The following is a 24997-nucleotide window of genomic DNA, read 5'->3' as shown; positions in this document are numbered from 1 at the left end:
ATGGAGGCGTAGGTAGGTGCGCTGTGCCTCCTCACACAACCAAGAGAAGGACAACAACAAATTTTAAAATAAAAAACAACCAGAACTGGCAGAAATTTGAACTGTTTGAAAGTCCAACAACCAAGGAGTTAAAGAAGAAACATTCATCCAGACTCGAAGGAGGGGTGGAGAGAGGCAGCCAGGGTGGAGAGACTGCCTCCCAGAATGCAGAGGCTAGAGGACCAGGGTGGACAGTGTCTGGCAAAGCAGGCAGACCCACATTTGCGTGCAGATAAACTGGAAGGAACTGGAGAACGAGAGAGACCAAGCAACCCAGGGTTCCAGTACAGGGAATAAAGCCTCAAAACCTCTGAATTAAAAAAACCTGTGGGGGTTGCTGCAGTAGGAGAAACTCCCAGCCTCACAGGAAGTTCCTTGGAGAGACTTCAAGGGGTCCTACAATGTACACAAACTCACCTACCCAGGAATCAGCACCAGAAGGGCCCAGTTTGCCTGTGGGTAGCAGAGGAAGTGATTGAAAGCCGCCAACAGCTGCACAAGTGGCACTGTTCCCTCTCAGACCCCTCCCCCACATACAGCATCACAACGCAACCGCGTGGATTGCCTTGCCCTGGTGAACACCTAAGGCTCTACCCCTTACTCCGTGACATTGAACCCAAACAAAAAAAAATCCCAAATGAAAGGGCAGATCAAAACTCCAGAAAAAAATACAATTAAGCGATGAAGAGATAGCCAATCTATCAGATGCACAGTTCAGAACACTGGCAATCAGGATGCTCACAGAAATGACTGAAAATGGGTGCAAAACAGAGGAAAAAGTGAAGGCTATGAAAAGTGAAATAAAGGAAAATGTACAGGGAATCAACAATGACAGGAAGGAAACTGGAACTCAAATCAATGGTTTGGACCAAAATAAAGAAAGAAACATTCCACCAGAACAGAATGAGAAATGAGAATTCAAAAAATAAATAAATAAATAATAAGGAGAGGCTTAGGAACCTCTAGGAGAACTTTAAACGTTCCAACATCTTTGAACATTTAGGGGTGCCAGAAGGAAAGAGGAAGAACAAGAAATTGAAAACTTATTTGAAAACATAATAAAGGAAAACTTTCCCAGTCTGGCAAAGGAAATAGACTTCCAGGAAGTCCAGGAAGCTCAGAGAGTCCCAAAGAAGTTGGACCCAAGAAGGAACACACCAAGGCACATCATCATTACATTAGCCAAGATTCAAACGAAGGAGAGAATCTTAAAAGCAGCAAGAGGAAAGGAGACAGTTACCTACAAAAGAGCTTCCATAAGACTATCAGCTGATTCCTCAAAGAAACCTTGCAGTCAAGAAGGGGCTGGGAAGAAGTATTCAAAATCATGAAAGGCAAGGACCTACAAGCTAGATTACTCTATCCAGCAAAGCTATCATTTAGAATGGAAGGGCAGATAAAGTGCTTCCTAGATAAGATCAAGCTAAAGGAGTTCATCATCACCAAGCCCTTATTATAGGAAACGTTAAAGGGACTTATCTAAGAAAAAGAAGATCAAAACTACGAACAGTAAAATGACAACAAATGCACAACTATCAACAATTGAACCTAAAACAAAACAAAAACAAACTAAGCAAACAGCTAGAACAGGAACAGAATCACAGAAATGGAGATCACGTGGAGGGGTATCAGTGGGGAGGTGGAGTGGGGAGAACAGGGGAAAAGGTACAGAGATTAAGAAGCATAGATGGTAGGTACAAAATAGATAGGGGGAGGTTAAGAACAGTATGGGAAATGGAGAAGCCAAAGAATTTGTATATACAACCCATGGACATGAACTAAAGTGGAAATAGGAAGGTTTCTATGCCTGGATTTAGAGCTGTGTCCCTGTGGAATGTGGAGTGTGGGGTCCTTCCACAAATGTTTATGCATGTTTACTTTCCCTTGCAGTACTTAGTTCCATTTTGGCCCAGTTAGCCTTTTTTTATTATTATTATTTAATGTTGTTCAAGTACAGTTGACTCCATTTTTCCCCCACTACTCCCCCACCAGCCATCCCCTGAATCCAACCCCCGTTGGTTTTGTCCATGTGTCCTTTATAATTGTTTTTGAAAATCCTTCCCCCCCTTTTCCCTCATTATCCCCTCCCACATCCCCTCTGGTTACTGTCAGATTGTTCTTAATATCAGTGTCTCTGGTTATATTTTCCTTGCTTGTTTTGTTAATTAGGTTCAACTTAAAGGTGAGATCATAGGGTATTTGTCTTTCAAGCAACCTAAGTGCCCATCAGTAAATGAATGGATCAAGTTCACCCATTCTTCCTTCTACTATCTCAAACCTACTGGTAAAACCATCTAGTAAATATATTCATTCAACGTATTGTAGTTTTCAACTCTAGAATTTCCATTTGGTTCTTTGTCATATTTTTATTGTGTTTCATTGAGATTCCCTGCTTTTTATATATAATTTTATTTTGCTTCAATCTTTAATCATAATTTTCTTTGAGCATATTTATCATAGCTCCTTTGAAAACTTTGGCTGCTAAATCCAACATCTAAGTTCATTTAGAGGCAGTGTCTATTGGCTGTTTTTCCCCAAATATAAATTATAATTTCCTGTTTGTATCTATGCCTGACACTTTTTTGTTGAAAATAAATGGACACTTTTAGATAATATATTGAGGCAACTTTGGATTCTGATTTATCTGTCTGAGAGCTGTTGTGGTTTTGTTTTTAGTCACTTGCCTGAACTTAATCCGTGGAATGTGCCTCCCTCCACAGCGTGAGGAAAATTATCTCTTTGCTCAGTTTTTAATTGATATTTTTAGATAACTTATTTTTAGATCATTGTAGGTTCACATGCCATTTTGAGAAATGATACAGAGAGATGCCACAAACCCTTTACCCACTGTCCCCAATGGTAACACCTGTGAAACTATAGCACCACAGCCTGGATATGGACATTGGGAGGCAAATACAGAGCAGCTCTGTCACCACGAAGAACCCTTCTATTATTTTCCTACAGCCACAGCTATCCCCCCATCCCTAATTCCTGGAAGCTATTGAGAACTGGTTTCCAATTCTATAACTGTCATCTCAAAAAAGTTATATAAGTGGAATGATATAATACGTGACCGTTTAAGACTAGCTTCTTTTACTTGGCATAATGCCTTTGAGATTCATCCTAGTTACCACATGTGTTAATAGTTCATTCTTTTTATTACTGAGTAGTGTTTCACAGTATGTGTGTACTGCAGCGCCATACACTAAATTTTTCTCTTGCCTCAAAAATACATATGTTGAAACCTAATCCCCAATGGGGTGGTATTTAGAGGTGGGGCCCTTGGAAAATGATTTGGTTATGAGGGTGGGGCCTTCATGAATGGGATTAGTGCCCTTCTAAAAGAGACTCCAAGAGCTCCCTTGCCCTCCTGCCATGTGATGTCACAGCAAGAAGATGGCTGTCCGTGAACCACGAAGCAGGCCCTCACCAGAGAGACTCTGCTAGAATGTAGACCTTGGACTTCTCAGTCTCCAAAGCTGTGAGAAATAAATCTCTGTGGTTTAGAAGCCACTCTGTATGCAAAATGCAGTCAGGCTTCCTTGCCCAGATGTCTGGGTGACTGTGGCTTGGCAGTGTTCATGTGGCCTTGAGCAGGCGCCCGCATGCATGGAACGAAGCTCTGTTATGTGACTGAGGGTCAGTATTGGCACCGTGCCAGCTTTGTGTGCACTTGGTACATAAGGGAGTTGGGATATCCTGCAACGCCACATGGGGCTTACGGCGAGCATGGATCACCCCACCCTGGAATAAAGGCATGTCAGTCACCCCCACGGCTCCATGAGTTTTCTCCTGCCTTTCCAAATCTCATGTGAACCTGCCTGGCCTTGAACAGCTGCAGGACAACCTCAGTCTATGGCAATTTGTTAGAGCAGTCCTAAGAGAATCTAACCATTAAAGAACACCCGGGGTTATTTCTGTTTTTAATTTTATGAATAAAGTTACTACGAACATTCATATACAACTTTTGTATGGATATACATTTTAAGTTCTCTGGGATAAATGCCCAGAAGTACAATTTCTGGGCTACATGGTAGTTGCATGTTTAGTTGTATAATAAAATCCAGTTTTCCAAAGTTGGTTTGCTATTTTACATTCCCATCAGCAATGTAAGAATAATTCAGTTTCTCTGTTCTCACCAGCATTTGATGTTGCCACTATTTTTTTTACCCTCACCCGAGGACATGCTTACTGATTTCAGAGAGAGGGGGAAGGAGGGAGAGGACCATTGATGTGAGAGAGCCATCATTGGGTTGCCTCCCATATGCATTCCAACGGGGGACCAAACCTGAAACCCAGGCATGTGCCCTGACAGACAGTCAAAACTGCAGCCTTTCAGTTTATGGGACAATGCTCCAACCACCTGAGCCACACCAGCCAGGGCTGATGTTGCCGCAATTTTTTTTATTTTAGCAATTCTGATAGGTGCGTAGTGACATCTTAGTGTGGCTTTAATTTGCATTGCCATCTAAAAAGCACCCATGTCCACACATGTGCATGTTGCTTTGCCCACTTGTTACCAATACTTCCGGATTCTGGGCAGACCATCTCAAGAATTGTTTTTGCTTTGCTTGCCTTGCTTCAGCTTTCAACATCTCTCATTTTTTTCAGACTCCAACCCAGACCAAAATCTCTAACGTCACTATCACCAAGGTTGCATAGTCCACATTCTTCAGATATTGCACACTTCTGGCCAAACTTTTGATTTTCTCCTGTGTATTTTTGGCATGTTTTGGGGCCATACTATTTCCATGCCATGAATCCTCCAACACAAGCCACCCGCTCAGTCCAATACACAGCTTGTTACTGTTGCACCGACAGCTTTATGGGTAAATTACTTATACCCTTCAGCTACAGCTTTTGTGTGTGTGTGTGTGTGTGTAGCTGGATATGGCAGAAATGTATGACCGTGGGCAAGGTCAGTTATCCCCTTTCCTAGCTCCCATGATATTCTGTGTTACTGGAGTGGAGGAGGGTGGAGGGGCATTTGCACAGGAAGAGGGATGGAGGCAGGAAGTGCACTTCTTGTTTCCCTGCCCCAATGCCTGCCTGGATGGAACCTGGGCTTCCATGAGTGCCAAATGGGCATCTCTGGGGCAGTAGGCAAAGCAAGAACTGCCTTCCTGAACCAACACCCCCTTCCTCCAGCAGCATTAGGGGCAAGGCCACACTTCTCTAGCCCAGCATCACCTGAAGGCGTGTGCCACAGTGAGGCAAACTGAAGTGGAACAGGTATGGATCACAGCCTGGTGGGCTTGCCCTGTAGGGGCTGGGGGATGGCAGCCCAGGGTTGCTTGGGAGCCAAAAGCTGAGGCATGGGGCCCTGACTGGCGTGGCTCAGTGGGTTGGGGGTCGTCCTAAAAACCCAAAGGTCACCGGTTTGGTAGGGCACATGTCTGGGCTACAGACCATGTCCCTGGTTGGGGCAGTGAGAGACAACAGATGGATGTTTCCTTCCCTCTCTTCCTCCCTCCCTTCTCCTCTCTCTAAAAATAAATAAAATCTTTTTTTTTTTTAAAGCTGAGACATCAGGAACCTTTCAGTCTGGGGCAGATGCTCAGGGTGACTACGATGGAGCTCTGGTTTTCACCAAAGTGACACCATCCTCTAGCAGACCCTTTGGAAATTTTTGGCCATCACAATAACAGGGGACCATTCCTTGGATGCAGAGGCCAGAGAGCCACAGATGCGTCACGTTTCGGGTGGCTTCAGGCCTCTTATCCAACATTCGTGCAGAGGTGGGAAATCTGTAATCATTTGAGCCTGGAACCTGACGTTATTTTGTGCAAATACTTATCACGCATACACTGTATTTTCTAGAAATGCAACTCAGCTGAGGGAAAAGTGAATGTTTTTTTGGTTGGGAAACAACAAAGAGCACATCTCCGGCAGCCCCCTCGAGGGAGTCTTAGCGGCCCATTCAACTCCTCACCCATCGCACTGCGGGGGGAGATGGCGGGCAGAGGGGGCGGTGGTCTTGCTCACAGCCATCTGCTAGCACATACAAGCATCTAATCCAGTTGTCACCACTTTCAGGTTAGTTGTGCCCAGACCTTTACTTGATGAAACACTTATGAGTTTATTACCTTGCTTCCCTTTTACTCTTGGTTTCTCAGTTAATCCTGAATTTGTTTTCATTACAAATTGGTAGAGGAGGTTATCTCTTCAGGATAGTAAAACTTGTAAAAAGAGGAGGGTGAGACTGACGAGGTTGAGCTCAAGGTGGTGGAGAGGCCAAAGGATCCGGTGCCCGAGTGTGGCTTTGACTCTGCCCTTCCGTGTGCTCCCTGGAGGCCTGCAGCTGCCCCAGCACTAGTGGCCCCCAGGCGCACCTGGAGCGGGAAAGCTGCCAGGGGAAAAGGGAGGGTCCCATTCCAGATAGCAGACCACCACAGTGCCCAACGCATGCGCCCAAGTGGGAAGCCCTGGGCCGAGGGCAGATGGACTACCCAGCTTCTCCATAGATGGGGTGTGTGAACCGGTCATGTGGTCGTGGACCTGGTACAAGGCAGACGGCAAGATCTGGCTGAAAGACAGAAAGAAAAGGATCCAGAGTCAAGCATCTCTGAAAGGGATTTATTTCCACATCCAGGATGCGATCTGAGAGCTGGGCTAATGAGGAAGGGGCAGGGAGTGATGAACTATTGGATGGAGAAAGCATTGAAAGACACAAGGGTTTTGACTAGGAATATTTTTTGTTTTGTTTTTGATTAACGGCTTCTTCATTTTTAAAATAAAGGTCTGGTTATTGTGATTTCAGGATGTCAGGGTTCAAATTTCTGATACTAGAGACTGTAAGTTGCTCAAAATGACATCTAATTCTTGACAGCTGGAATCTTGGCATTCAGACTCAAATCTCTGAGCTGTAAGGGTCCTCCCAAAGTATTTCTGAAATTGCAGGCTGCCTGCCCTTAGTCAGCTATGCAACTAAAGGTCAAGCCTAGTTTTTTTTTAATGCTATAGAGGTCAAGCCTTGACTGTTAATTAAATAAAGTCTAAACTTTAAAAATACCAGTGTGCACATATGTGAGATGTATATACACATCCTTTCAGGCATGTCGTCATCTGCTCCACAGTGATATGAATCCACGGCCCAGGCAGCACCACTGCTGATGGCAGACTAACGCTGGGGGAGAGTCTCTGCTTTGCTGGTTCTCACCCACCAAAAGGTAAGCAGAGGTGACCCACTAGCCTCCCTCTTGGACACCGCCCCTCATTCACCATTGCATTGTAATAAACATTACAGAGTGCCAGACACTGTTCTAAGCACTTTGTGTTAATGAACTTGATGTATCTTCACCACATTCAAATGGGTACCATTATCCTTATTTCACAGATGAGGAAGCAGGGGCACAGAGAGGTCAAGCCACTAGGCCCAAGTTACACGGACTGGAGGAGCCGGGGCAGGGCTCATACCTACCATACTGTGCTTCCGTTCAGAGAACTCCCTTCCAGGACCAGAGGGTGGTACATCTCCCTGCACAGCCCCCATCAGGCCACCCCTATGGGGCCACCCCGGCAGCAGCCTGGAGGAACCACGTCTTCAGGGCAGGATACAAGACCTTACAGGACTCCATTCTCTATCCAGCACTCAGCTGGGGCCCCTGGAGTTCAGCCCCTGTGCACCAGGGCCACAGCCATGCCCTCTGCGTGGAATGTCAAGTCCCCATTTCCCCCTTTTGCATGTACCTTCAAATTGCACCTCTCCCAAGATGCCTTCTGCAGTGGCCCCAAGACATCATGGCCATCATTCTCTATCCTAGTAACTCTTATCTCATCACTATCTGCCAACAGATTATATACTGAGAGCGAGAGTTCGGAGGAAAGGGGCTAACATCAAAGGCAAAACTCCTTTCCTCCCCTTAGATGTAACACAATTGACTTGCCATCTATTCTTGCAATGGTCAAACCACTCTAGTTCACCCATAATCCACAACCAGCAAGGTATAGTTTGGAGTCTTCAAGGAAAAAAAAATGGTGGGGGGAGAGCTTTCACAGACGGACAGAAAAGTTTCAAGGCAGCAAGTAAGTTCACAATGAGCTTGACTGTGACCCCACCGCGTGCCTCTGGTCTGTGCACCTCTTCTGCTTTGTCAGTACATCTGAGGAACCTCAAACACAGTGTGTTCACCAAGGGAATGAAACTATATTAAAGTTCTAGCTCTACCTTGACTTGAAGACTCAGTACGGGTCAGATTTTACACTGACTGTAGGAGAAAGATGTGAGCTCTTGTTCTCCAAGGGCTCTGCACTGTGATGGTGAAACAGCACACAAATCCAAGAACAAGGGGAGAGCAGCAAATGGCACCAAGTGCCACAAGGATAGGGTGGGGGCTATTAGCAAGATGACAGGAAGGGATGAAGCAGTAGAAATACAGAGCCTGTGGAGGTGTCCTGTCCCTCAATACTGCCCAGTCCCTCAGAGGACCCCGAGACCGACCTCTATGACTGTGGCATCTACTGGGGAGTGAGGGAAGGTCCACAGAGCCTGTGCACATTGGAAAAGGGAAGAATTCACATGAGTGAACATGACCTTCCTTTACAAATAACTGCAGAGGGCACAGTGTCCTGCACAGACAGTCCGGCACATGTGGGGTCTCAGTAACAGGGGCAGGTAGAGTTGGCCCGGACTCTGCTTCTGGTCACTCAGACCAGGAACACACACAGGGGTTCATGTGACTGAGAAGGGCGTCTTTACACTCCCACGCCTCTTCAAACACTCCCCACTAGCCTGGGTCACTTACTTCCTCTGGGCAGGGTCTAGGTCAGGTCTGCAAGCACTTGCTGGTCCAACACTGAAAGAGGTTTTGTGCTCTCAAGGAGAAGACCTAGGTGCTCTCGGTGAGTCCAGTTTAGAAGTGAACACTGCCCAATCCTCATTTTTGGTGATAGGTAACACGCTCAAAGAACTACTTGCAAAAACCTCCCAAGTACTTACCACATATGTTCTTCCCTTAGGAAATACCCATCAGATAGGAGAAAACAGAGTCACAGCAAATAAATTCAGATGTTTTATTCCGTAAAGCACATGTGCACACATTTCAAACGTGGAAAATTAATCTGGGAGTGAATGCCATAACAGATCAGCTACTGACCATCATGCAGCAGGATAAGGGAAATGGATCCGCTGGCCCTCGGAACCCCACAGTGCCTGCAGGAGGACTGAAAAACCAGGATGCTGAGTCCCTACAGACTGCCAAGGAGAACGCAACGGAAACGGCAGGTTCCTAGTGATGAGAAAACTTACACATAGAATCAAAACTGATTCAAGTCATACAGTGAAAGGACAAAAGGAAAAGAAAAGAGATCAATATGATCTGAAACAACCACTTTAATATTAAGTTGCTGACCTTTTATTGGACCTCCAGTCCAAGATGCCTGAGGACGAGCCAGTGCTCCCGTGCAAGGTCACCCCGGAATGGCAGACGGGCCCTGCCCGTGACAATCTTCTAACCCTGAGGGCCCCCAGCAGGACACTGCAGAGCACCGGACCTCGTTGGTAAGTGCCCCGCAGCATCAAGTCCCCCAGACTTCTGGAGATCCAGGAGAAGTCTCTTCGGGTACCAGACCTCCTCACCCAGCCAGGTACCAGGCCCCCCTCTGCCCCAGCCTTTCTTTACACACCTCATTCACTCTGGGTTTCCATAAGATCTTTGAGAACTACCTAGGATAAATGCTGGATTTTAAAGTGTGTGCCCTGGCCTCTTAACAAGTCATACTGTCCAGACATTTTTGGCACTTTCTTTCCTCACACCTAACAGTGTCCTTCCTTTCCTGGCTGCAGATTCCAGCCATTCCTTGTAATTAAAACAAGGGTAATTAACATCAACAACAAGCTGGATTGAATAAACCAGTGAAATTGACTTCTTCTACTTGTCCTCCTTTTATATTAACTCTGCCAGTTATAAATCTATCCCTAGAATTCTGTTCATTGGGATTTTATTAACTCAGTAGCAGCTTAACCTAAAATCTGTTGGTCTTAATGACAGTGATGTTTCAAAAGGCCAAGCCAAGAGGCTCTTTCTCAATCTGATCCCATAAGAGCCTCAAAGTCTCCAAACAGAAAACTACACTAACAGGTTAGCCATGTATCATGTAAGCAACTCAGGTCCTACAAATAACTGGACAGGCAAGTACGATTGTTGTGCTTAAAATGTACTAAAAGGAAAAAATATATATTAACCTATCAAGTTACTACAGTGATTCCTTTAACAATCTTTAGTAAAAGCCCACAAATGTTTTCCATTCAAGAATGCCTGGGATAAAATGCTCTGGGCCAATCTATATTTCATACTGCAGGACTGATTCTAATTTAGAGCAGACTATACACGGAAAGAAGTGCTGACAGCCAGGGCCAAGGTTTTACTTGCCCTCCTGCTCTAAGACCGCTTGTGAGAACACAGAGGTCATTAATGACAACGAGGCTAAGAGCTATTAAGAATGAGAGCAACCAAAAGAAGGACTAGAAAAGACAACACAATTTTTAAAAATGAAAATGAATTAGAAAGAAAAAGAGGCAAAGCAACTATATCATCAAATGTTATAGGAAAGAAAATGCTTTAGATTTTCCTGATAAATGGCGAAACAGAATTGCTTTCGTTCAAATTTCATTAGCATCATTTTCATGTTACTGATCTACTAGTTGCTATTTTCCTTCTGAAGACATGTTACTGTATGGAAATAAATGGTTTTTTTAAAAAGGAAGAAAGAAAAATCACTCGCTCTTCAAGGAAAACAAGAAATCCTTTCATAACTATTAGACCAAATCGTCATCATCTCTTCCCGTACTATCTTCTGCATTCCAGAAAATACAACGGCTAATTTTTACCCCACTCTAGAGACATGTACTTAATTTTTAAGCCCTTTTGAACGAGGCAGCTGCTCTAACTTCCATAACGGAGGGAAGGGACAACAGAGGAGACAGCGCAACCTGCTGTGCCAGCTCAGCTCCACAAGACCAGGCTCCTCACCACCACTGTGGAAAATGAAACTTAGATCTTCACCCTGTCGGTGACTTGTAAATATTGATCTTTTTCTCAAGATGAAAGCACAAGTCCGTCTTAACTAGAGTAGTATTAAAATGTGACTATTTTTTCAAAGGAAAAAAAAAGAAAACTTAGAAAGATAGGTATGTTTCCTTGCAAGCAAAATGGAGAAAAAGCTCTTGTTGTTACTATTACTATTAAGCCACAGACGCATGAAATCCACAAAACAGACCAGTGGCTTGGGAAATGCAATATCATGTCAAAAGTGCAGACTGTTTCGAACCGAAGCAAACCTCAACCCTACCCACCAGCAACGACCTGCCCCTGAGATCTCGGTAAAGGCCACATGGCCTGCTCTGAGGCAGGGAGACCAGGCAGCATCGCTGGTGCTACACAGAATCATCCCACCAACTTCACAGGGGAGGCTGCAGGGTTCGGATTGCACCCAGTGTGAAGCACGTGCATCATTGGACCAATTTCTGAACAGGTTTTTTATAAATATATACAAATCAGTTACAGGCACTTGAAATGTCTTTGGCTGGAATAACCCAACATTGCAAGAAAATGTATTCACAGAGTGTCCAGGCCCAGGCTGTCATCAGCAGGCAATGATTACGGTTTGCTCAGTCTGTCTCAGAAAATGGGCAGTTCTGGGATTAGGCATCAGCCAAAGCCACCTAGAAGAGAGCAAGACAAGCAATCCGGTCACACAATAGAGCCCAGTGAACTCAGTCCCACTAGCACCAACTGGGCTCAGGTCCCCACCTAAGACCACGGAACCACACCGCATCCATCTTGTCCGGGAAGGGAATTATTAGAGCCCTAAGGAAAAAACATCTCATCTAGGTGGAAATTAATAGAAATTTAAAAGGCTCCTGCCAGAAACAGCTGATCTACTGGAACCACTGGGCTATGAGTAAGAGTTAACTGTTTTCATCCTGACTGGTATAGCTCAGTGGATTGAGTGCAGGCTGAGAACCACAGGGTCACTGGTTTGATTGCCAGTCAGGGCACATGCCTGTGTTGCGGGCCAGGTCCCCAGTAGGGGGCGTGCAAGAGGCAACCACACACTGATGTTTCTCTCCTTGTCTCCCTCCCTTCCCCTCTCTCTAAAAATAAATAAATAAAATCTTTCATTAACTATTTTCAAACCCTGATCAGTGCTCTGTAAGATGATTTCTCAGGCTGTTGGAGGGGAGGCAGCCCTCCAGGGGCAGCGGCTCTCCAGTGGGGATCTGAGATTGATCCACACAACTGGTCTTTTACAGCTAAGGTCTGGGTTGAAAACCCAACACCATAATGTAGGCTGAGGGTAGCTTACTTCTGATAAAAAGATAGGAACTCCTATCTCTGGAAGAAGCTGACATTCACAACCAATGTGATAAAGACTGAGACATTCTGTACACAGAGGCCTCTAGCCAAAGGCTGGGTCAGACCCCATCCAATGCTCACCTTCTCGGGACAAAATTCAGGACTGCTCTGACGCAATTTGCTGGGTCTGCCCTTGATAACCGCATAGCAAAACATTGTTATCACCATCACAAAGAGGAAGTAACTCGTGTGCATGAGATGCAAATTTATTAATGAACGATCATCCTAAAGAGAATAAAGCGGAAACATCTGCAATGAGTTACTGAAAGATCTTATTCTGGATTTCTGAAAACAGGGTTCATAACCTCCAGATATACCTCAACTTTAATTCGTAAACTGGAACAGAAGGTTTCTCCTCTTGTCTTCTAAACTAGAAAAGCTGGATCTGATTAAGTGAAGATGCAGTGTTCCTGAGACCACTGCCCCCACTTCCTCAATCAGGCCTCTGCCCTGGCTGCTGCACCCCACAGGACCTGAACACTCTCCCCACTTCCCTTACCTGGCCTCCTCCCCAGAGAAGCCTCCAGAGACCCAGAGCCTTTAACTCCCACTCTCTTAGGCCTGCTTCCTCTGACTGCTGTCAGGGTGCGCGGCTGACTACCCAAATCCCTGTTCCTAACCCCTTGCTACCTGCCCACCAAGAAGGCCTCCAATTACTTCCACCCAGAGGCAGCTTCCTTCCTTCTGCCTTTTCCCCACTTTTACAAGTCCCAGCCTGAGCACATCCTTTGACCTCCCACACGCAGTCCATCACCAGGCCTTGCTAGTAACTGAGAGACCGCAGCCATGCTTCCGTCCCTTGTCCTTTCCACGTCTCCAGGCCTCACAACGTGAGCCTCAGGCTCCCTCCCATCTACACAAACCAGGTGGGCAGGCCAGTCTTGCTGGAACACCCCATTACAAATCCCCCTACAACCCTCACACAAGTGGTGATCACCTCCTGTGAGGAAAAAGTCTAAAGGCCTCGAGCAAGGCACAACAGGCTTTCTGGAACCTGGCCTCTGCCCACTGTTCAACTTGATCTCCACTGCTCACTCTTGTAGGTTTCTGGCCTACCAACATTTACAGCTTGATAAAAATGATACATAAGGAAAGACAAAAGGTCCAGACAAAAAGGAAAGAAATCCACTAACATATACTAACTGGAAGAACAGGGCATTTAAGAAAGAAACCAATGCAGTCTGTAAAAGTGGGCCCAAGTGTAAGCCGGAAGCTAAACTAGCATGTTACCCACTAGTGCCTTCCTCCCCTTTCTTCCTTCTTAAGCAACATCCTATTGAGCCCTCACCATCTATCCAAAGAGTTGTCTCTTCTTACTTTATTTTTACCTTTCTGAATTCTGAACCACTTTCTGCTCCTATCGACATAACCAAACAGCCTCCTGTGAATGCATGAAGAAGACTATACAAGCATCTCTTATAACCCCTGTGGGTTAGGCACACAACAGCTACTCAATAAACAGCTGTTGCTGAGCAAAGCAGAAAAAAGAGAACGGAACGGAAGCAGTTTTCTTAACCAAAAGGGTGGCATGCTTTTCCAAATCTCCACCACTCCATCTAGTCTTTTAATTCATCTGCAAATTTACAGTGGCAAGGGCTAAGCTAACCCCAGTATGTAAACACGGCCTACTTTAACAGTTCCCGAATACACCCATGTATGCACATGATTTTTCTCACTTACATCTGGAACAATAACTGTGAGCTTGGGATTTAAAGCATGATAGACTTTTCCAATGGCCCCCTTATAACACCAGAAAGGATTGTAATCTTGAGCGTATTTTGTGTTGGCATCTCTGGCAGTTGTGAAGATCTTGTACCAGAGCGTGGCGTTGCTGTATGTGTCCGGAACACAGTGTGGCGGCTGTCTGCAGGGGAAGAGAGGGAAAGACACGCTGGGCGGCCTGAGACACTGACTGTGTGCTCCCTGCGTCCCCTAGCCCAACACTGACCGCAGCCAAACGTGTGGAGAGAAGGAAGAGAAGACATAAATGTTTCTTTGAGATAAACACCATTATGTTTTCAGTTCAGGGACCTTTTTTTTTAACTTAATAAACATGGAGCAAGAAATAGGAATTTGACATTTAAGAGTTTAGATGTTAGATTTTTGCTTTCAGAAGTCAACTCATGGTCCTCTCGCACATGATGAGGCCAAACAAGAATCTGCTCCTTTTAAGCCTGTTTTCTCAGACTAAATTTTTTAGTCACAACAGAAAGTGTGACACACAAACTCCCCCATCAGATATTATAACCAACAGCAAATTATGTTAAACTTATTTGATCTTGTCCTACAAACCTCCAAATGTCTAAAATAGATACATTCTGAACTAATTATTCTTATTGAAAAAGGATTCACCACAGGGTTTTTAATAGGCTACACTTTGTGTATTCCACATATTTATACATCATTATCTCCTTTACAGAAAAAAAGCAAAAAACCCCTTAAAGGCAAAATGGTAATACAGACAGATGCTCAAAAATATGAAGCAAGTTTCAGAAACAGTGATTGTCTCATAGAAAATAAGGTTTGATTTATGCTCTCAATTAAAAAATAAGTCCTTCTGGATAACAGAGCTGAACAAAACCTTTATATTTTGGGAGCCTTAACTGCGTGTCACTCTGGCCATGAGACCCACCATTCCTCATCTTTCCTGTGACGAGCTTCTTCCACCAACAGGAAAGGCAGCCCAAAAACAGGCAACAACAACCAACCTTGTTGAGGAACAACTCTCTGCCATGTACATGCAGAAGTTCTACCTTACGATTCCAAATTAAACTCAGAGAATCCCTTAGTCCCGGGAAAGTGATGCAGTGAAAGCCTCCCGAGAATCTGCTGCTGAAGCGTCCCAGTCAGATTCATGGTAAACAGAGCTTCTCTGACACACACCCGTGGGCTCAGGAAACCACTTACACGGTGACAGGGAACACCCCAGGGTTGGCTGTGAGGGTCATGCAGGCTGTGAACACCACCTGCTCACAGTGACCGTGAAGGGCACAGTCATCCGAGCTCCAAGCTGAAGGCAGGGTAAAGGTAATGTTTATCTCTTCATGGGCTTCCTTGCCTATGGAAGAGAAATTGGGTGGGTTTTTTGTTGTTGTTCATGGTTTTTGTTTATTTTTTGTAAAGAAAGGCAAGAATCCATATTTATTATTCTCTGGGACTTGAATAAATCCGGAAATCAAACCCACCCAGGAATCCCCTTTCAGCCCACAGAAGCAGGACTGCCTCTGAGATTTCGAGAACGACACAGTTCTGAGCTGGACTCTGAGACCTGCTCACCTGGCAGAGCTACCAAATGGCAAAGTGGAGATGGGCCACTTGCAGCCAGGGCTGAGGCTGCTAAGCAAGAGCCCAAGCAGCGCACCCACTGAAAAGCTGGGGACTGGGTGAGCTATCATCATCGCCATAGGAGCACCTGCACAGCATCCTTCCACTAGCAAACTGCTTTTATATTGATCACTTAAAATGTACTACTACCCCCTGAACATAACCAAAGAGGTGTTATTGCTCCCTTTTACATATGAGCAGACTGAGGAACAGAGGGTCTAAAAGACTTAAGTAAGGTCGTGGGACCAGTTAATTGATGAAGCTTAAACAAAAACCAAGGTATTTAAACATCAGAGCAGAAGAGAAAGGTTTATTCTCAACATGGAAAACTCAGAAGCTGACCCTTACCTTATTTCCACAGGAGCAGTTCTCACCTGTCACAACTAACAGGAGGCTGGCAAGTACTCCCAAGTTCTTTGAGACTTTAAAACGTTCTTGGTAAGCAAAGGTTATTCTGCCCAGGCCCAGGCCTCCAGCACACTGCCTTTCCTGATTAGTCTAGCTTCCACTACTTGTCCTGATTCAGCCTTGTCCTGAATCACTTCCAGTCTTTCATGGGTTTAGTACTAGTCAAAGGGCAGTGCTCAATATTCAACCGGTGTCATCTATTTTTATCATTATTATTTAACAAGCACTTATAGAGCACTGGCTTGGTGCCAAGAGCTGTTGTAAGCACTTGGTAAATATTACTCATATTACCCTTGTCTCTTCCATAATCCTAACCCCCAAGGGAAGAGACCAAATCTTAAGCTTATTCTAGTGCATTCCAGCAGCCAGCACAATGCTAAGCTAATGGTGGACATTCAAAAGTTTGTAGATTAATAGCAATACTTGCAGTATGTACTGCAATCTCCAACATGATCAACCTAAATAAATTTTTCTGTGTTTGTAAATATTAAGACCAGAAATAAACCTTAGAGTTGCTCCTTACTTCTCATTCTTATAGGCTTTTTATTAAAAGCCTACTGTGTGATGAGCAGTTTATTCAGTGAAGATGTAGTAGAAATGGCCCCTTCTTGACTTCATTTCATTCAAACTCAACAAAAGGAGATGCATGCAAAAATGAAAAACAGTCTGATGAATAAAACCATACACTGCTAATACTCTGCCTTGTGACAATCGTTGCCTGAGAAAGTCTGAACGCACATACCTGAAAGTCCAATCTGATGCCCTCCAATGGTCGAGTATAGATGGGTAACATTTCGAGAGTACCCTCCAAAGGGTTTGAGCGGGTCCAGAGTGAGAGTGATTGCAACTGAGATGTTCACTGGGCCGGAATCCTCCAGGGCCTGTGGGGACTGGGTGGACACTCTGGCCTGCCCACTGGTCATTGTGCTTTCCAGAGTTGTGGTGTCATTTGTGAGATGCTTCAATGTTTCATTCTCTGACACACATAAGTCCAAATCATTAAACCGCAGCAAAAAAGTATTCCAATCCTTCAGCAAAATGAAACAGAGAGAAACAAGTGTGAGTAGTCTGAAGTGCCGCCGCTGCAGTCACACAACCGTGACCCTCGAGGTGGCATCACACCACAGCAGGGACACCACACTCCAGAGTCAGTCATTTACAGTAACAGCTATGTTAAAGCCATCGGCCTCTTGCAATGGCATAATGGTGAGTTTTCCCAAACCACTCTCATATTCATAACCTCAAATACGAACTCTTCATTGGCATGACACATTAAGTAAACTGTGCAATTAAACCAATTTTTTCAAAAAAATATGACAGAAAATAAAATAGATTATACTTACAGAAAATGACTTAGCCTCATAATCAAACATGAAAAGAAAGCTTAAACAAAATTAGTAAAACATTAAAAGCATTAATTCAAACTTCTTTAGCAGCTGCAATGAATTGTTTTTTTTAAATAAGGCTGCCTCAAAATAATTCCTCAAAAGGTCAATTCTATACACTTTGCTTTCTCTCTTGAAAATGATAAATACAATAAATACCAACACTCATGGGACTTTTCCCCCTTGGATGCCACCTCATAACAAGAACAATTTCCAAAGGTACGGGAAAGAGCTGTTTTCAAGCTTCTCTTAATATCTACACCCTGTATTAACGTTTTAAATTATAAGCAGTTTTAAAAACACAGCTAATTATGTCATGACTAAACTGATACCAACATGGTGAAGTACCCACCAGGGTTTAATTTAAGTAGAAACAGCAACAACAAACCTAACCTAGGCTGTGACATTCTCTCTCCCCAGCAACATTTGTCTACAGGAAGTTGCCAAATGGGAAGACAAACCAAGTTACACTCCCAATCACACTCACACCAACATTAATCAAATGCTGTTTGTGCAACCCCCAAACAGTCACGTGAGTCTATCTCTACAGCATCAGTCAGTAAATGGTGTATGGTATTCAGTGAGACTGCAACTGGATGCATCAAATCCCATCTTCCCTAATACCCACAAACGGCAGACCGACCATTCAAGAACATTAGGGCTGGAAATAAACATTCTAGTGTCAGCTCTTCATATTCCAGACACTGGGAAATGGAGTCCCAGTGAAAATTATGGGTTCTCCAACTCCATAGTTGAAGGCAGAATCAGAACTAAGTCTTTTGATTCATACCCCAAACTTTTCCCACATACTGAGGATCTTCATTTGAAAATAAAATCACTAAATTAATCATAGCCAAAGTTCTACAGCATCTGGCAATGTTATCCTGTAGAGCTCTGGTCCATTCTGAACAGTCTGCCAAAGCATGTCAGGCCCCGTTTTGATTTTAGGGCTCAGTTTCCAAGGTACATCATAACCACTGGCCTTGGCCAAGCGGTCGTCATGGACCCGAGCTCCGAGAGGAAACAATGCCAGGATGCTGCAGAGCTTTGGCTGTGACTAGAATGTTCCCTTCATACCTAATGCGGACATATCCTATTTAAATAACCTTTAAAGACTCAGGCAGGGTCAGAGAAGAGGGTCAGTAAGTCTAAATGAAGCTGGTAGCCTCCATAACTAGCTGAGCAAGTATTTCCTAAGGAAGAGAGATAAAAACAAAAAGTTCTGAATACTGAGCTTTCTCACTGGTTTCTCAAGGTTACAACCAAAGAAGAGTGTGTGAAGAGCCCCCAAGGTTTTTCCCCTCTGTAAGGTCCATCCAGCCTGAGAGAACTTAGAATATACTATACCTCTGCCATTTCTGGTGACTTAATCTCCTTGATTTTGAAGAAGTAGCCCAAGGTCAGGAAGGCTATTGCCATGGCGCTTACACTGATCATAAAGACCACCAGTGGAGGCCGGCTGCTGATATACAGCTTCAGGTTCTCCAGGGGGTTGATGTTAAACATTATTCTGATCAGCTCCACCTGAAAGGAATTAATGAGAAGAGTCATGGAGTGACTTGCCTAGGATTCTCACTTTTCATGGTATTAGGGGGTAAGGAAGTCACTCGTTATTGAACTTGAGAAATATTTGATCATAAATCTTTAGAAGACTAGCAAGAAAAAACATGAATTGTTAACTGTCATCATTTCCAAATGGTAAGATACTGAATAATAGGCATTCCCTTTCAGCTTAATCTTCTAATGATTCTAAAATGAACACTTGTTACTTCCGCATTACTTACAGGAACTGTCTGAGTAGGTCAGTAATACGACAAATGCCAGCACACAAAACTAAGCTGAGGATGCTCCCATTTCCTACCACTGAAGGCCGAATACTATCTGTTTAACATTCTGTCCTCTACCACCATACTCATGCCCATTCCAGCACTAGGCACAGACAGGCACTAGTAAATACTGAATTTTATTCCTGCCCTGCTTAAAGCCCTGCTAAGACTTCCTACTGGACCTAGGATGAGGTCAGTGACAGCCCCCTGTCATGGCCCAGTGTTTTATAATCCAGAAGTCCCACCAGCTTCAATGACTGAACCTCTACCAACTTTCCCTGTCCCCAATAGTGGCTTTGCTATTTTTCAGGATAGGATTTGCAGTTTCTGCTAGGAAGTCAGCTGGGATTTTTGACTGAGATAACACTGAATCTATGGAACAGCTTGAGTAGTACTGCCATCTTAATAATACTGTCTTCCAGCCCGTGAACTTGGGATATCTTTCCATTTACTGAGGTTTTAATTCATTTCAACAATGTTTTGAAGTTTGCACTTCTTTTGCTAAATGTATTTTAGTGTTTTATTCTTCCTGGAATTGTTGAACACGTTCTATTTGAAGGCTTCTTACCTCTGCCTGGAATGCTTTTATCAAAAATCTCCATGCATTTGTTCCTCCTTAAATGCAGTTCTCCACACACAACTCCTCAGGGAGGCCGTCCCTGGTGACACTCACTCCCTAGTCTCTCAGTACCCTGCTTTAGTTCTCTTACACGCAGTTTAGTGCCAGTCGAGAGTACAACCGCCTTTCCACCCATTTACTGTATCTCATTCCTCATTTTTGGGCTCCAGGAGAGCAGAGATTTTGCCCAGTCTTGTTCACTGTTAAAACCCTGGTCCCTGATCCCTAATAGTAGCTGGCACCTCATGAGCACTTACATATATGAGCTACACCACCACCATTTTAAAAAATCTGTACCAGACTTTAAATTTGAGAGAAAAAGATGCACTGACAGCCTCTACGATGAGCCAGGCTGTTCCTTATTTATCCTGACAAGAATCGTTGGAGATGGGGAAAACAGACTTTCTGCTCTCCCTAGAGGCAACCCCAGTTCTTAAATTGACAAGTACCATTATCTATGCACACTTTGTATACTTTTAGTATATGTGTATATACACACAGATACAATTACTGGTGTGGGGAGAATATTGTATATATATCCTTGTGCTATTTTAACTCAACATTTTGTTTCTGAGCAGGTAAATTCAATGGACTAGGTCTACATACATCAGCAGATAAATCTCAGAAACAGAATGATTCTTCCCAGTGTTTCACTCACAGAGGGCACTGAGCAGGCACAAGAGTGGCTCCAGTACAACTAAGTCACAGGGCAGGGCCATCTACAATGGTCACACTGCTCTCCGAGTAAGTTGCATAAGGAACTTCCCCAGCCTTATTTCCCAACATTCATGCCAACACTTGATATTCTAAGGCATGTGGATTTGGACCTACATAGATGGGAAATGATATCTCACCATTATTTTAAATTGCATCTCTGTGAAACCAAACTTCTTTACCAGCCATTCAGATGTTTTTCTAGGTGAACTGCCTGAATCTTTGGCCATTTACTAGTAAGATGTCTGTCAATTTCTTATAAATGTTTAGGAGTTCCTTTTATATTCTGGATACTGAGCCGTTACCAATTTTGTATATTACACACAATTACTGCACATCTGTGGATTTTCTTTAATATGGTTTATGGTATCTTCTGCCATATGATAGGGTCTTGATAGTTTTTTAAACAGTTTTATCAAGATCTAATTCACATACCATACAATTCACCCATTTAAAGTATATAATCCAAGTCACTCGATTGGGCAAACCATCATTATAACCAACTTTTACATTTTCATAATTTCACATAAAAAACCCATACCTTGTGGCAAGTAACCCTTTATTTCCCCTAGCTCTCAGGTAAACTCTAATGTACTTTCTGTCTAGACATTTCAAATAAATGAAATCTATGTGATCTTTTGTGACTTCTTTCACTTAGCATCATGTTTTCAACATTCATCCATGCAGCATATATCAGTACTTCATTCCTCTGTACTCCCCAAAATATTCCATTGTAAGAAGTATTTTCGTTATTCATAAACAGTTTATCCACTCATCAGTTGATAAACAGCTGGGCTTCCACATTTTAGCTACTGTGGACATGCTTTCTCTTGTCTTGGTCATGCATGTGGGATTGGTTTTGCTGGGTCATATGGTAACTATTTTTAACCTGTTTAGGACCTCCCCAACTATTTTCCAAAGTGACCACCACATTCTGCATGTCATAGCAGTGAGTGTTCCTATTTCTCTATAACCTCACCAACAGTTATTATCATTTTTTATTATTCACCCTATAGAGGAAGGACATGAGGGGTGGTATCTCCTGGTAGTTTGACTTATTTGCCTTGGCAGTTATAAGTTCTTCATTTTAATATATTTAAATTTATCAACCTTTTCCTTTTATGGTTGTATGTGTATATTAGTTAAGAATCTCTTCCCATCTTTGTACGCCATGAAGTTTTTTTCATTGTTTTCTTCTACAAGTTTTATATTTTTACTTTTAGCTTCTTATCTTCTTGGAATTGATTTGGAAGTCCAGAATCAGGCAGGTTTCTAGTTTAATTTTTTTTTTTTAATATATAGGTGGCCAATTGTCCAACACTATTTATTAAACTTGGTTTTCTACCGATCGTAGATTTCCTGTGGATTTGTAATGCCATCACTCCCATATACCAAGCGTCCATATATTAAATGGGTTTGTTTCTAGGCCTTTTGTGTACCAGTGCTATATATGTCTCAGTCTAGTACCACGCTTTTTTAAATATTGCTGTTTACTAAAAGAAGTGTTCCATTTCACTATTATTATTCGAAATTGTCTTGCCTATTATTTATGCATTTTATTTTATTTTTAAGATTACCTTTAATTATTAGAGAGAGAGGGAGGGAGAAAGAGAAGGAGAGAAACATATTGATGTTTCTGATGTGCCAGAAAAATGTTCTGTAACTATGCATGGTGACGATGTTAACTGGACTGATTGTGGTGATCACTGTTCAATATATACAAATATATAACCATTATGTTGTACACATGAAACTAATGTAATGTAGTGAGTCGATTTTATCCCAAGGGGAAAAAAGGCTACAGTTGAAGCCACTGAGTCCTTATAGACTACTTTTGATGTTCCAGAACAATGACAAGACATCCTATTTCAATGGCTTCAAAGGTTTCTTCAACAATGTTAATAAGAGAAACAAACAACATCTCTGTAACGTGAACTAGATGTCACTAAAAACACTCAGAAAATGGCTAAAGAGCTTGCCACTTTTACTTGGTTGAGGCCAGAGTGGCAGAGCTGTGCTCCTTAAAACTAAACACAGGCACTGAAATACCCAGACAGCAAATTCAATTTTCTGATTGTTAACACCAAACAGGAATTACAATCAAAATCTTTTTCATTGTCCTTAAAATAAGTTAGGCATTGATTTCTATAATTGGCTGACTAAACTCATCACATGAAAATAATTCTTTAGAGCTGAGAAATCTACCAAAAGCCAGACCAGGTAGCCTATGCTTTTCTGTCTCATAAAAGTATTTAACACTTCATCAGCTGCCTCTGTCAATATTTCAAGACACCTACTGCCCACCTAACTAATCTGGGTGCTGTTCCACCAAGGCCCTAGCTTTTTCATTTTCCAGCTAATTCTGAATGACCCAAATCCCCCTGGATCCTTCAAGGTCCACCTCAAAATCAAAAGTCACTTCCTTTGTGAGGCCTTTTCTGATCCTTACCTTAACAAAATCCCTACTGGTTGGCAATTCTGTATGCAATGAAGTCCTGCCACATTCTATAGCCTATGACTTTCTCAAAGTTCTTTGCCGACACAAACTGTATCTGTACTTGGATCTATCTCTCTTCCCTGCAGCAGCTGCAGCTAGAGCCCAAACAGAGCACACGTGCTCAATGGGCATTTGGTGATCTCAGTACCCAGGAGTGAGTGGCAGTCCTGATTCCACCCCGCCTCAGTTAGGTCACAGAAATTCTTCCTATGCCTTTACTAGTTGCACGACAGGTTCTCTTTCAGAATCCTAAAATGAAATGAGGAAGCAGGAAGGTGTCCTTACCGCTCAAGCTCTGACTGAGCAAGCATTCATCTATAGATGATATACAAATGGAGACCCCAAACTGACCAAAAAGAGCACTTCAGGAACAAACCAATCTACCAAATATTCGTCACCAGACTTGGCGTGTTTCCTCCCACTACCTGCCATAGCAGCTCACCTATGAGGCAGGTAAGTAATAGTTCAGGAGAAGCCACAATCTTTCCTGCCAAAGCAGGCTGCAAAGAAGCTCATCATTCATCACTCAGGGCTGTTCTCAATCTGCAGTTGAGAACTAAACTACAGACATCTGATTCTCCAGCAAAGGCCCCCTCACCAGCTGTCCACCGGTTATGGTTGTTCACACAATTCAAAACAACACAACAGGCTTAGTTTTATTCCTGATGGTGCTTATTCAGCGAACTAGAACTAAATGCCTCTAGATTACTTTAAAGACACTCCTTAATTTCCTTTATGACCATATAAGTGAAGATAATAATGCACTCATCTCTGAATATTTAACAAGCTGACACTATTTCCCTCTAAGTTTCCACATTTACCTGGATCTTTATCTCCCAACTTCTTTCTGAGATGTATATAATTTACAAACCTAGAAGTAACGTAAACACCACCCAAAGTCAAAAACGGCAATCTACCCAGGCCAAATCCAAATAATCCAAGCCTCGGCTCTATACGTGGGAAGTTCAGCCATCTCGAGGGCTGGCAGAGATCCCTTACTCCAGGCACGGAGGTGGACAAACCACGGTAGCGAGTGACCAGACCGAGGTCACCAGCCCAGGGCTAATGCGTGACGACCCCCACCCGCAGCTGAGGCTGGGATGCAGCCTGGAGAAGCTATAAAAAACCCGACCCGAAACACCGCCCCCGACCAGCACGGCCCCTTCTGGACCCGCGGGGGGCCCCTTCTGGACCCGCGGTTCGCCCCGGATGATCCCAGACCCAGCCCGCGCGACCCGGCTCACCCCGCCTCGGCGGGCAGCGGCGCGCCCCGGGCCCAGCCCGGCCAGCTACTCCTTGGACGCCCGTGGCCGCTCCGAGTTCACTCCCGATGGCGAGCGGCGGGCCCGGGGCCGCTTGGCACCATCCTCCCCGCCGCTCCGGGAGCGGTGTCCGGCTCCGCGGGGCCGACAAGAGGACCGGAGGCCAGTCCAGCTCACGCAGCCGTCACACGGGTTAGTCACGGACCCGCAGCCGAGGTTTCCGGGTAGAAAAAAAAAATGCCACCGCCAGCGGTGCTGTGACCTCCGACACCTGGCGTCCAACGGCGGCGCGGCCGGGACAAGATTCCTCGGTTGCGGGAGGCGGAGACCACTCTTCCTGATTGGGTCGTGTCGGAGGTTTGTGTGTGAGTACGTGCGCTGTGCGGAGACGGGCGTGGAGTGTGTGACGTGTATTTGTGTATCCGCGTGTGTGGTTTACGGATGTGCAGCTTCCTGTGGGTCTGTGCACGTGTTTAGTGTGTCGTGCGTAATGGGTGGGAGTATAGCGTGTGTGCCTGCGTTTCTGTCTTCATCACTGCTGATTAAAGCATAGTTTGGTACTATCAC

The 24997-nt window shown here is 44.1% G+C and overlaps 1 protein-coding gene across 1 annotated transcript; it reads right to left on the bottom strand.

Moving 5' to 3' along the window:
• Nucleotides 1-9037: 9037 nt before the first annotated feature.
• TMEM248 (transmembrane protein 248) lies at nucleotides 9038-24718 on the bottom strand. Its single transcript, XM_037135571.2, has 7 exons — nucleotides 24413-24718; nucleotides 18860-19036; nucleotides 16870-17155; nucleotides 15303-15453; nucleotides 14076-14259; nucleotides 12477-12620; nucleotides 9038-11701 (listed from the first exon to the last, which is right to left on the bottom strand). The coding sequence occupies exons 2-7, from the start codon at nucleotides 19016-19018 to the stop codon at nucleotides 11681-11683; spliced, it is 945 nt and encodes a 314-aa protein (XP_036991466.1). The 5' UTR covers nucleotides 19019-19036; nucleotides 24413-24718; the 3' UTR covers nucleotides 9038-11680.
• Between the last annotated feature and the right edge of the window lie 279 nt (nucleotides 24719-24997).

The sequence above is a fragment of the Artibeus jamaicensis genome, unplaced genomic scaffold (genome assembly GCF_021234435.1).
Source record: "Artibeus jamaicensis isolate MK-2021 breed Jamaican fruit bat unplaced genomic scaffold, CSHL_Jam_final contig_3182, whole genome shotgun sequence".
Lineage (NCBI taxonomy): Eukaryota > Metazoa > Chordata > Mammalia > Chiroptera > Phyllostomidae > Artibeus > Artibeus jamaicensis.
Note: the sequence above shows the minus strand (reverse complement) of the source record. Positions and strands in the feature narration are given on the sequence as shown.

Bases quoted from the DNA above. Each gene is read 5' to 3' on its own strand.
- TMEM248 (XM_037135571.2), bottom strand. From the start codon at position 19,018: ATGTTTAACATCAACCCCCTGGAGAACCTGAAGCTGTATATCAGCAGC. The intron at 17,156-18,859 runs GTATAGTATATT...ATTTTGCTGAAG, and splicing joins AGTCACCAGAAATGGCAGAG to GATTGGAATACTTTTTTGCT. The intron at 14,260-15,302 runs GTAAGTGGTTTC...CTTCCCCTGCAG, and splicing joins GGGGTGTTCCCTGTCACCGT to ACAGCCGCCACACTGTGTTC.